The sequence below is a fragment of the Rattus norvegicus genome, chromosome 1 (assembly GCF_021556685.1).
Source record: "Rattus norvegicus strain SHRSP/BbbUtx chromosome 1, alternate assembly SHRSP_T2T, whole genome shotgun sequence".
NCBI classification, from domain to species: domain Eukaryota; kingdom Metazoa; phylum Chordata; class Mammalia; order Rodentia; family Muridae; genus Rattus; species Rattus norvegicus.
In genome coordinates this window covers 145,775,728-145,788,077 of record NC_141534.1, presented here as the reverse complement: position 1 = coordinate 145,788,077, position 12,350 = coordinate 145,775,728, and the positions used below count along the sequence as shown (strand labels likewise).

General features: G+C 49.3%; 1 protein-coding gene across 1 annotated transcript in view; it reads right to left on the bottom strand.

The window, feature by feature from the left end:
- Positions 1 to 585: 585 nt before the first annotated feature.
- Abhd2 (abhydrolase domain containing 2, acylglycerol lipase) overlaps positions 586 to 12,350 on the bottom strand; it is an 80,727-nt gene continuing 68,962 nt past the window's right edge. Inside the window, 5 exon segments of the mRNA NM_001106275.1 lie at positions 586 to 1,301; positions 2,971 to 3,055; positions 5,406 to 5,475; positions 7,426 to 7,536; positions 10,449 to 10,541. Of these exon segments, the coding sequence (NP_001099745.1) occupies positions 1,105 to 1,301; positions 2,971 to 3,055; positions 5,406 to 5,475; positions 7,426 to 7,536; positions 10,449 to 10,541 (556 nt within the window). The 3' untranslated portion in view covers positions 586 to 1,104.

Sequence of the window (12,350 nt, the reverse complement as noted above, 5' to 3'; positions counted from 1 at the left end):
AATCTCTCTCTATGAAACGGGGAGGGGGAAATGCAGTGAATGGCATTTACATGCTCAGCCTGGAGGTGGAGCCCAGGCGTCCCTGGAAGGATGAACTGGTGGTCATCGCAGCAATCTACCTGGTCCAATCCCCCACTTACTAGGGGAAGAGAGTCAAGTCCGAAGGGACTTAGCCAGGGTCATACAGCCGGGAGAAGCAGAGCCAGGGCTCAGCTCCAACGTCTTCTCCCCTTTAGGGAGATCACAACACAAGGGCAGCCATACAATAGGCTGCTTTGGAGGTCTCTGGGAGCAAAGAGACACTGTGGCTTATGAGTGGCAATTAAAGGAGCCACCGAGATCTTTCTAACTTAAAGGCGTAGGAGTATGGTGTTTCCCTCAGTTTGCTGGATGATGAGAATTCCCTGGGGCACTTGTCAAAAATTAAAATCCCCAGAGCCCTTCCCGAACCCACTGAGTCAGCCTCTCTAAGGGGAGGGATCTGGGAGGCTGAATTTTTAGACAAGTGCCCCATGCAACTCTCAGCGGCAGCAAGACGAAGACAGAGGTGTCTTGGGAGACAGTGGGAAGGAAAACTTGGCTTTTGATCAGAGAACTTCCTTTGCTTCACAGGCAAAGCTCAGGCCCAGGAAGCCCCAGGTCCTCGGACTCCCAAGCTGAGTGATGTCTTCAGCACTAGAGATATGACTTCTTGGTGGGGACTCTGGTAGGGCGCCTACAACCATCACAAAGTGACGTACATCCTTCACTGTTCTCAGGGAAAGGCCTTTGACTGGCAAAGCAAAACTGTAGTTCAGACTAGCTCCTTAGTAGGAAAACTAGATGTTACTGGCTGTGAAAGCAATCAGACACTGAAACTGGACAGAAGGGTGAGAATCTTGTAGCTTGTCACCATGGCTAACAATGCAATGGAGAAAACCCGTAACTAAGCACAAAAATAGCCTGGAGCTCCCAGGGAGAGCCGCCTACTTTAGACAGGTTGCATGATGGGTAACCCCCCACTGATGGTATGAGGTCAGATCCAGGTCACTGAGAGACCTGAAACAGCCGTCAAAGCGTGGGTTCCAGAGGAGGGCCGCTGGAGCACGCCAGAGTCCGGAGGCCTCATTCTAACTCGGCCTCCATCTGCTCCGTGTCTGAGCACTGGGACTTATTCCTTTCCCATTGGCAAATGGCATTGGCGTACTCCACCACCAGCTTATCCATCCATGTCAGCGGCTCTGGGAACAGCACGGAGCCCTCGAAGAAGCCCAGGTGGCCCCCATGCAGAGGCAGCACAAACATGACATTTTCCCGTTTCTCTGTAGGGGGAAAGGCAGCAGAATTACAACATCCTATTAACTCCAAGCTGGAGGCCTGAGCATTCCTCAGAGGTACCTAAGTGGGTATCCAGCCCCCGTGTATTGTGCCGTCTTTCTCAAGTGGGCAGGCAAGTCAGCAGGAACTCACAAGTTTGGTGTAGAATGGGCAAAAGGGTTGGGGGCACAGCTCAACCGTAGAACAGTGCCCAGCATGTGAAAACCCCCAGAGTTCAGTCTACAGCACTGCCAACATAAGGAAATAGAACCTAGTTCATAGAATGGGTGTCAGCTTCAGAGATCCTTAGAACACACACTTAAGCTCTATAAACCTGAGCTGCATGCTGACCCCCAAATGACTGATTAAGTTAAAATCTTCGGGCTGAGAAGAAGGGAACCAACACCTTGTCGGTGATGCTGAAATGCCCCATCTGACTGGCCACGCTACCCAACTCTGTGTGCCTGGATTACTCAGGATATTTTGCTGAAATGCAGATTCTGGATAGTTAACTGCAAGGGAGGGAAGGCCCAGAGGATGGAGGAATCACACACCAAAGAGAAGGAGAACTCAAGGCAGAGTTTTCTCAGGCCCTGCAGCAATCTTCAGGACCGAGGCTCAAGCTGCAAGGTGCGTTAAAAGATGCCCAGGCTCCTGGTGCCTGCCATGTGCTAATGGATGGGAGCTGAGGGCATGAGGCTGGACCTTGGGTCCTTATGTAAGTTGGTCTCCATGGCTACTGGAGAGGTGTCTAGAAGATGCAGGGGAGGGGTGGGGGGCAGTGGACATGGGGGGCAGTGGACTCTGCTCTTTTCTTGTTCCCTCCCTCTATTCTTCCCTCCTAGTTGCTATTTTGGACATTTCTGTGGGTTAGCATTCGTCCTGTGGATGTTATTTTGGGTCCAGAAGGAGATAGGTGCTGTTGCACATGGCTGAGTGGGCCATTCTGTGGTGTGCTGGGAGTCTGTGGGTGGCTGGGGGTTGACAGGAGATCGCTTCTATCAAGTAACGGGCTCCCCCACGAGGCCTTTCTCCTGAGCAGTACAGGAGCGCTGTCAGGTGGAAGCCCTTCCTCTGTTATCTTATCTACTCCTGCAGCTGGGGGCCAGGGAGAGGAAACAGTTCTTCCTTTAGGCTGCTGTATTTCCAGAGGAAATGTAGTCACAGAGGACTGTGGAGATGGCATCCTGAGATCAGCAATGCAAATAACACAGTAACTGAACCTCCAGCCTTCCCTCCAGAACGTTCCCTCTGCCTTCCCTGTAGTGGTGACCACAGGATGGACTGAGCCTGCACAGCGTTTCCATGAGCAGTGTTCACTGCCATTCTTCCAGCAGATGGAGAGGCTGCCATCAGAGGCAGCAGAATTGGCTTTGTTTGGTTTTGCTGTTTAGGACAAATTTTAGTTCTAAATATCTCTTTAATTCTCTCGAGCCCCGAGACAACGCTGCTACGGAGTGCTCTCCTGGTGACGGACATTAAGGGTCCTGTCTCCTGCACCAGGAAGCAAGCCTGGAAGGTGTACCCAGGGCCCTTTGCAACCTAGGACTATGTCATGCATGAGCTGCACCTCTCTCAAGAGGCTTGTCTCCATATGCTGACAGTCACTGAAAGTGACAGAATTTACAGTAGTAATCTGTTGCACAGCTGGGGAAGCTGTGAGAAGAAACTCACCTGAGAGAGACTTTGGAATGGTTAGAAGGCTTTCGTGCACCAAGGGGTCGTCAGCAGCATTGACCAGCATGAGAGGCACGTATATCTGCAGGAAGGAGGTAGACTGGAATTAAACGCCCACCCCATGCCAGATGTGCCCTCGAAGTGAGGGAAATGCTCACAGCTCAGCTTGCTGGGTTAGAACCTTAGGGATGTCCCATTGTCATTGGCAGTGAGATGAGTGACAGGTCTACATTGATCACTGCTGGGCACCAAGCACAGGAGCAAAGCTGCCAGTGTCCCAGGAGACTTGCGTGCTCAGAGAAGACAGGGCAGAACTCAATGACACTCAGCTTTTCTGATAATCTTTAGTGCTTTAGATTAGCCACGCCCTTCAGAAAATGATAGCATCAAGGTCTCTCTCTCTCTCTCTCCCTCTCTCTCTCTCCTTCAGCTTACATTGTAAAAAAGAGAAGTGTAGGGCTGGAGAGATGGCTCAGAGGTTAAGAGCACCCTACTGCTCTTCCAGAGGTCATGAGTTCAAGTCCCAGCAACCACATGGTGGCTCACAACCATCTGTAAAGATCTTCAGATACCCTCTTCTGGTGTATCTGAAGACAGCTACAGTGTACTTATATATAATAAATAAATAAATCTTTAAAAAAAAAGAGAAGTGTAGTGAATTCCACTAGAGGGAAAAGAGACCTTCTAGAAGAATCTTTTTTTCCCCATGTGGAGAGGTTTAATGGGAGAACAAGACAAAGGGGAAAGACAAGAGAAAGAGGAGAAAGAGCTAGAAGAATCTTAACGATGCAAACATTGTGGGAACGAGATATGAACATTTATAATCTTAGCACTTGGGAGGTGGAGGCAAAAGAATTGTGTGCTCAAGGCCAGCCTGGGGTGGAGATATATATATATGCCCTATTTAAAACACACAGAAAAAATCCACCACCAAGAGTTAGAGATGTGGCTCAGTGGCAGAGCCCTTACCTGGAAAATGAAGGGCCCTAGGTTCAGTACCTGTTTCAACCAAACTATACAAATAAATAATAGTGGCTGGTGGATTAGGGAGCTCTTGGCAGGCCTGTGTTCAATATGCACATGAGAAAAACAGAACAGCGCCTCCTGTTGGTGAGGGTGTAGGCAGTGCTGACGGGGCACACAGACTGTCCTCAAGTGTCATCCTGACAGTGAATAGCTGTGCTGTCCTAGAACTGGTGTGTCAAGCGCATGGGTGAATGGAGATGGACCCGTAAGACAGCCACAGAACAGTAATTCACAGCCATCCCCGTGAGCTGAGGACGATAGGTGGACACTGAGCTGCAGGGTGTGTGTGTGGGTGCAGGGACAGAGGGGGAGAGAGAGAGAGAGAGAGAGAGAGAGGGAGGAGGGACAGAGGGGGAGAGAGAGAGAGAGGAGGGACAGAGGGGGAGAGAGAGAGAAAGAGAGAGAGGGGGAGAGAGAGAGAGAGAGAGAGAGAGAGAGGGGGGGGGGGGAGAGATGGCTCAGTGGTTAAGAGCACTGACTGTTCTTCCAGAGGTCCTGAGTTCAACTCCCAGCAACCACGTGGTGGCTCACAACCATCTGTAATGGGATCCGATGCCCTCTTCTGGTGTGTCTGAAGACAGCTACAGTGTGCTCACAGACATAAAATAAATCTTAAAAAAAAAAAAAACTTAGTAAACACAAGGTTTACTGTAGCTGCTAAAAGAAATTATATTTATGTGTGTCTGTGTCCACGCATGTGCTCACGCATGCAAGGTCAGAAGACAAACTGTGAAGTTAATTCTCTGTATCTACCATGGTTTTGAACTAACACCAGGCCTGGCGGCAAGCACCCCCACCTGCTAAAGCTATCTTGCTGGCCTCCTTTTTCTTTTTTTGAAGTGTGATCTCGCTACGTAGCTCTCTCTGGCTGGGTGCTTGCAATGTACTTCACGCTGGACTCAAGCTCACAGCAATCCTCCTGGCTCAGCATGCCAGGTTAGTTACTCCAGGTGTGTGCTCCTATGCCTACTACATGTCCAGAAGGCACGCCCCTTATCTCTTTGATGAACAGCTCTATCTGTTTCGTTCTGTGCTTGCCGGATCATGGCAAGAAATGTGGGAGTTCAGCCCTGGGCGGCATGTTAAAAAGATACATGTGGCCACAAGAAAGGGTCTAGGGTGGAAAGACACCCAGAAGGACCTCCCGTGAAACCACACCAGAAAACAGGCAATACTGTACTGCGAAAGGATGTCTAAGGGTGAACTGGTTGCTGCAAGCCATTCACAGACTTGAGAGAAGCCTGCTCTGAGCACAGCTCTGGGATTTAGACTGTGCTAGTCACAGAGAGGACAGCTAGCTAAGTGACAGTTCAGCTGCCATGATGCTAGAGTGGAGCTCAGCGGGTCCTGGCTCTGCTTCTGCAGTGGCTGCAGTGACAGTGATTCCAAGAGGGGCTGCCACTCACCCTGTGCAGGTACCTCATGCAGCTCTCTTCCTCATAATATTCCTTCAGGGAGTTATAGCCATGGAACTTTCTGGAACACAAGCACACGCAAAGGCAAAACAAGATCAGTTACAAGACAGAGCTGATGAGCCTCCGGTTTCCACACTAACTCTCTGCAGTGGCAGGAGCCACACAGGCCGTGACTTCACTGTGGTGAAGCTCCCGCACTAAAATGGACAGAGCTGACTCCAGAGTTTGGTTGGAGTCAGAAATGTGGGCTTAGGAACTGGATTCAAATTTTGGCTCAGCCACTTTCTGGTTGGGTAATCTCAGGCAAATGCTCGGGTTTTCTGGGCATTGGCTGTTTCACTGTAAAGTGGATCAAAGACAGGACCTTCCTTAATGGTGCTATGAGGCTTCTGACACGGACTGGAGAAATCTCAGTCAATGTTAACTGTAATAATCATCATGGCTGTGATGTCTTTTGAGGCAGTATAAAGCCTTTATTCCTTTGACAGAAACTCAGGTTCACAGGCACACATGCGCTAGAACTTTCTTTTCAGCAAGGTTACCCCAGAATGAAAGTGAAATCAAACCTGTTCTGGAGAGTAAGACGTGACAAGGAGCAGTATTTGTCACTGAAAACTGAAATTTAACAACACCAAGGCCTAGAGAGTTCAGCTAGTGGGCTCTGAGGCCCAAATTCTACTGTTGGCCGGAAGACCTCTGAACCCCCGTTTCTTCCAGGGTGGGGCCTCTAGTCTCCGAAGGTGACCTTCTCCGAAGGTGACAGGTCACTGAGATGTCCTGCCTCCCCCAGAGCTGTGGACCTCTTTCACTTCCAGCCTTCTTAGATACTTCTGGAAATGACCAGGAAGGCTCAAGCTAGACCATTAGAGACCTCTGGTAGGAAGGAGGCTGAGTGCAGAGATTACACTCAGGGCATGTGACACATTCCTCTGCGCTCTGCCCAAGGCATTCCATTCCTCCAGCCTTACTCTGAGGATGCTCTGGGCTGGTTTGATTATGGGACCATTACCATTTGATACAACTAATGACGAAGACATTAATAGATTAAGAAACAAGAACTGAGGGATGTTTTCTTTTGAGCTTAAACTAAGAAGATGGATGGGAAATTTATATTAAATTAAAGTACTCTTTTCCCCCCAATAGGCAGCACAGTAAGTCACATACTGCATCATATGAGGGCTAGGCACTGTTTAGTTCTTTTACATACACTAGCAATTCCATTTCTCTATTTGCTTTGCAAAAACAGTAACTGATACCTTCAGGTTTCCCTGGTGTGAAAGGCAAGGGGATTCTCATGAAGAAGGGAAGCAGAGGTCTCCTGGCCTCCAGCCTGTCTGAGAGGACCTGCTTGCTTTAGGCTGTGTTTAAAGGTATCAAGGGATTGTAAAATGTGAAAGACAAGGTCTAAGACCAACTGTACAAGTGAGGTTTTCTAACCTCAATTAGAAAGTGCCAGTACCAGCAAAGGTGAGGCCATAGGTGCCAGGGGTCCGGGCAGGAATTGAAGGAATGTGAAAAGTGGGCGGGGTTGTGTCTTCCACCCAGAAGTGTCTCACCCCTTCGACACCCACAGAAAGTGGTTCCGTGTGTCATTTCAAACCTGTAGGTCTCTTGCTCTACCTTTGGCCATCTCTTTTGATAGAGACTTGGCCACTGAAGTCTGGGTAAACATGCTTATCATGTATAAGAAATACTTCCCTCCACTGTAAAGGCAGAGCTGGGTGGCCCTGATCTTGTCCTGTACTGGGGCAGGGTGTACAGTGTACAGATGGGGACCACTAGGTGTGCACTCGTCACCACCCAGTTCGAGCTGCCTGTGCTACATGGGGTGGTCATATTTTTTTCCCACTTCCAAGAGATGAGAATTTTCCTATGACTTCCTTTAAGCATTAGATACTTATTACAATGAAAAGAAGCCTTTGAAGCAGGTGGGACCAGGCCATGGCGCTGGGCAGAGCGGATGGCAGCCACTGGCCTGACACTTGCCCAACGGCACTCCCTGGGGACCCACCTCATCACATTGTCATCGATCTGCATCAGGGACGTTGCTGTGTAGAGCCGGCTCAAGTCCGTGTCCTCCAGGCTCTGGGGTTTCTTAACATGGTCTCCAAAGAGAGCTTGTCTAAAACAAGGCACAGACACGAACAAAGCAATGTAAAGGAGAAACCGCCACGGAGCCTGCTTTCCCGTCCACAGGCAGACTAGGAGTGCTAGCTGTCATGGGACCAAGCAGTATAGTAAATCAGCCCTCCAGGTTCTCATTTATTTTGGTTTTTGTTTTCCTGTGCTACTGGGGATTGAACCTAGTCTTATGCATGCTAGGCAAGCACTCTACTTTAGCCCCAGCTCTTTCTTATTTGTTTGTTTGTTTGTTTATTTATTTACACATGGTCTCCTGAAGCACAGGCGAATTTCAAATTCCCCACAGAGGCAAGGATGAGCTTGGACTCCTGCTCCTCCTGCCTTTACCTCGCACACTCTGGGGTTACAAGCATGTGCTAACATGACTGGTTCCTTTGAGCCTGTAGAACATCCACAAGCATGGGAGTGTATAGGAAAATAAACATCAAAGCCTTATTTCCCTTTCAGGGTACCAAGACCTAGAAACTGAGACTAGGTTTCAAGTTGGCACAGGGGAGGAAGCCCAGGAAGGGCCTTTTGGAAGAGTGATGGGCAGCAGACCAAACAGGGTCTAGCAACTGTATGTTACATCATCATCTGGATAAGTCAGCAGCTCTCCACAGTGTCAGCTGAAAAGCCATACAGTGTCACATTTCAACTAGTTCTAGAATATTCTTCAGAGATCCAAAACCATAGATACTCTAGGACTGGTATTTTTGGAGGGTGGTGGCATGATGGAATGGGATCTCTTTGTATTACCTAACCTGTTCTCAAACTCCTGGGCTTAAGCAGCCTTCCTGCCTCAACTCTTTGAGTAGCTTGGATGACAAGAACACGTGCCACTATTCCTGGCTTTAGGATATGTTTGTAACTATGCCATCTCCTGTATGTTTAATCATCTCTAAGTTACTTGCGACACCTAAGACACTGTGAATGGAATGGAAAAAGTTGCTAGACCAGACTAGACTAAACTGTTTAGGGAATGAGTAAGAAACCAACTTTTGGATGTGAGCATGATCAGGCTGGCTAGGCCAGTGACCTCCAACCCTCACTGCTCCATGCGTCTGTCTCCGTGGAGGCTTCATGCTTGGTCAAAGAGAATGACCTTCCCTAAATAGAGGATGGTTCAGTCAAGGGTATATAAGCAGCTACGCCCCCCTGCAGGAACCTCCAACAAGCTCTCAAGAAATAAACTTGCATCTGTTCGGCAGAGACAAGACATTTGCAGTGCTGACTGAGATTCTGCTGTGGTTTGAACCTGTGTGTCTGTGGAGACAGGAGTGGGTTCAGTATGGCGATCATTTCTATGATGGTGATTGTCCATGCAGGGCAGGATAATAAAGGCAGGGAGGACAATGGGCGGGAACTTCCCTTCCAAGCTGGCTCTCTCAGTCACGCAGCAGGGGGAGGACTGAGTTTGCTTTGAGGTTTGGCTCGATAGTAGGAAACATTCACACCAGAAATGCAGTGTTCTGGTATCCATTTATAACCTCTCTAAAAGGAGATCAACATCCTTCCTTAGGACTTACTTTTTCCCAAATAAGGTGGCAAGGGATGGAGTTCGTAACTTACAGCTTCCCTAAGATTTCAGTTAGTATGCTTTCTCTGGTAAACACACCAACATGCCTTCCTAATTTGTTAACAATTGCATAATGAACCCTTATGACTTTTCAGCAACACTCACCCTTCCAGGAAAACAGATCTTCCCTAGGACTCCCTGTCCATTTTAGAAATACAGACATAAGGACTCAAACTTGGCATCAGCAATCTAACTTCACCCTGTTTTGCTAGAGAGCCTCAGAAAATTTCCAGACCCACCGGAACTTCAGCTGGACTGCACCCAGCTAAGTGTCCAGCGTGTAACTGATGTTCAAATCACAAGAGCTGAATGGGATCGTTGACTCTGCCATAGCACAGGGGACAGAAGTCTCTTTTTTCTCAACCCATCCGACAAGGACCCAAGGATATGCCTGGCGGCTTGTGGTTTGAGGGTCTGCAAGAACGAGCCTTGCTTAGGGACCATGGGAACCCATCTACAGGAAGCTCAGCTTGGCCTGCAGTATGTGGCTAGACCAGGCTAGACAGTGTTGCTTTAAGCACTAGGGTAGAGGGAGGAAAGTAAGAAGTGGGCACAGGGCTGCCCCCCGTGGGCCTGGCATGCAGAAGGTTCAGCAGGAGGATTGCTTGAGCTCAACTTAATCAACACAGTGAGCTCACATCTAAAACAAACACCTTTGCCCCAAAAAATAACCCTTATGCCCCAAAACGACCAATGGATAAAAAGGACTGAGAAATTAACCATTTAGAATGCCTTTTTCTTAGGGTGATGCCAAAAGCCCCCTCCAAAGTCTGTTTCTTGAGTGCTCCTTGGATACCAGGCTCTAGGAGGGGTGGACACATGTCCAGCATACCTGAGGCACAGGACAGACCTGGGAGAAGCCTCAGAAAGGCAGCCTGGTGGGAGAAGGGAGACCTGAGGTGGGTCTTAAGGAATGGGCTGGGCCTAGTGAGCAGTTGCTGGCAAGGACAGAGGCTTGGAGAGGCAAAGGGAGCAGGCCCACATGCTCCAGTCTAGCTAGAGGGGAGGGAAAGTGCCAGGGAGGGGGGGGCGAGAGAATACAATGGGAGTAGTGGTAACAAAACCATCACAGACATCCCTGGCAGACTCCCGTTGCTTCCCCACTGCTCCAAGGGCTTGAGTCTTGAGCAGGTATGGTGCTCTGCCCTGAACCTGCTGCAAAGACCCAGTCCTGGAGCCGTGGACAGAAGCGTCCAGGAGGAAGGCCACCTAAACAGTGACAGGCCACCTCAGCACTGCTCCAACTGGGTGAAGATGGTATGGGAAGGGGTGCCTTGTCTCGTCTTAGTGGGAGGTACCAAGGTATCCCCTGAGACAGGAGAGAGGGTCCTTACCTGTGAGACAGGATGATCTTCTTCATGTTGTCAGCCATGAGGAAGTTGTAGAACCGGCGACACTGGTCCCACTGCATGAAGGTCTCCTGGGCCCTGCAGGAACCACAGAAAGTTAGACTCTATGATGGTCACGAGGGGCTCTGTGGGGAGTGCAGGCTGGCTTTGGCTCTCGTGTTGGATAACAGCTTTGATGTGTAGCATTCAGATATCTGGGGAGAAGTGAGAAGCCACAGATCTCTCTGAAGATGACCCTGCAGGAAGCCTCCAAGGTCAGAAAGGCACAGTTGGTTGTTAGAAGCACGCCTGGCACCCTCCTGGCTTGCTGAGAATCTACTCCAGTTGATTTTTTTAAAAGTGGGAGCATAAAGGTGTGTGTGATGTGTTCAAAAATGAAAAGCTGAAGCTTCCAGTGGCGAGCAACACACCTTCTGAGGTCAGAAGCCACTATCTTGTATGGGACCTCTGCACTCTGCAGGCACAGAAAGGCAAGCCAGGTCATCACGGGTGGGCCACTATGAACACTTGCCCAATGCCTTTCTTCCTATCCATCAAGCCACAACCTGTTGCTGTTCCACTTGGTTCCTACTCTCTTGACCTTCGACCCCTGTTGTCACCTGATCCAGGTGAGAGTCCATGGCACTTCTCTGAGCTGCTATATCCCACGTGGTTGATGGCAGGCTTCAGCCAAATGTCAACCACGTACTAGAGAATCAGTTTACCTCCCTCCTTACTGTATGGGTCTATGTGACAATAGGCAATTGTGTGTATGTAACTCTTAGGGGTATCAGGGAAGGATCGAAAAAGAAGCCCTTTGCATTCAATCCTTTCTCCCTTAGAACAGCTTACTTTGCTACCTGTGCTGATCATCTACTACCAGCAGATGGCGCTATTGCTGCAAAATGCAAGGAAGCTTGGGAAGATTGGGGCACTGAGCAGACTGGAGGAGGAGAGGAGAGGAAGGGAGGAGAGGACAAATTTGTCACAAGCTTCCTATTTATAAAGCCCAGTGCTCTGTGCACACTAGGTTAGCATTTACAGCAAGCTCCCTGTGCTGAAGTCAGGAAGGGAATCTAGTGGTTTCTAACATTAGACAGGATGCTGCCCATCACACCTGCTGTTGGGTGAAAGCAGGGAGGACCTCACACCTCTAGGCCCTGCTCCCTCGGGCCTGGTGGAAGGCTGTCTGTCCTCCTGATTATCCTTTTCTTATCCAAGTGGCCGGGCAGGATGGATTCTAGCTAGCTCTGGTTCTATGGGGCATGAGCTGGGAGTTGGATATTTCTCACTGGGCCAAGATACAGGGAGTATGTAGTCAGGGAAGGCTCCCACAGGCCAAGAGGTTAATGTAGTCAGTCCTAGAATGCCAGAGATTAGAGACTGCTCAGGTCACCAAACCCAATGACTGCTTAATGTGGAATCATCTATGAAAATGGGTCCAAGGAAGATGCCCATGCTTTACCTAATGAGAGTTTCCAGATGTAAGGCTCCGCCAGGCTGAGCTTCTTTCTAACATGATCCCCGAAAGTGATTCTTTTGTTTTAAACCTTCCTTGTTATTATCATGTGTGCAGGATGTTGTGTGTGGGTGAGCATGCATGGCACACAATGGAGGTCAGAGGACAGCAACTGTGTTTTGGTGATTAAACCTGGGTCATCAGACTTACCCAGCAAGCACCTCATCCACTGAGCCATTCTGCCAGCCACCCCAGCGATTCTCAATGAACCAAGACAGCCAATGGCTCACCGGACTGGTCTCTGTGATCCCCTGATCTAACCCACCCTCTTCATTTTCCACTGAACGGTAATGACGCTGTGGACAATTACATCCTTAGCTGGTGCTGTTGTGAGAATTCACTCGCAACCTCATCCTGTAGAGTGCCTGCTGGCAGGGCGAAGGGCTGAG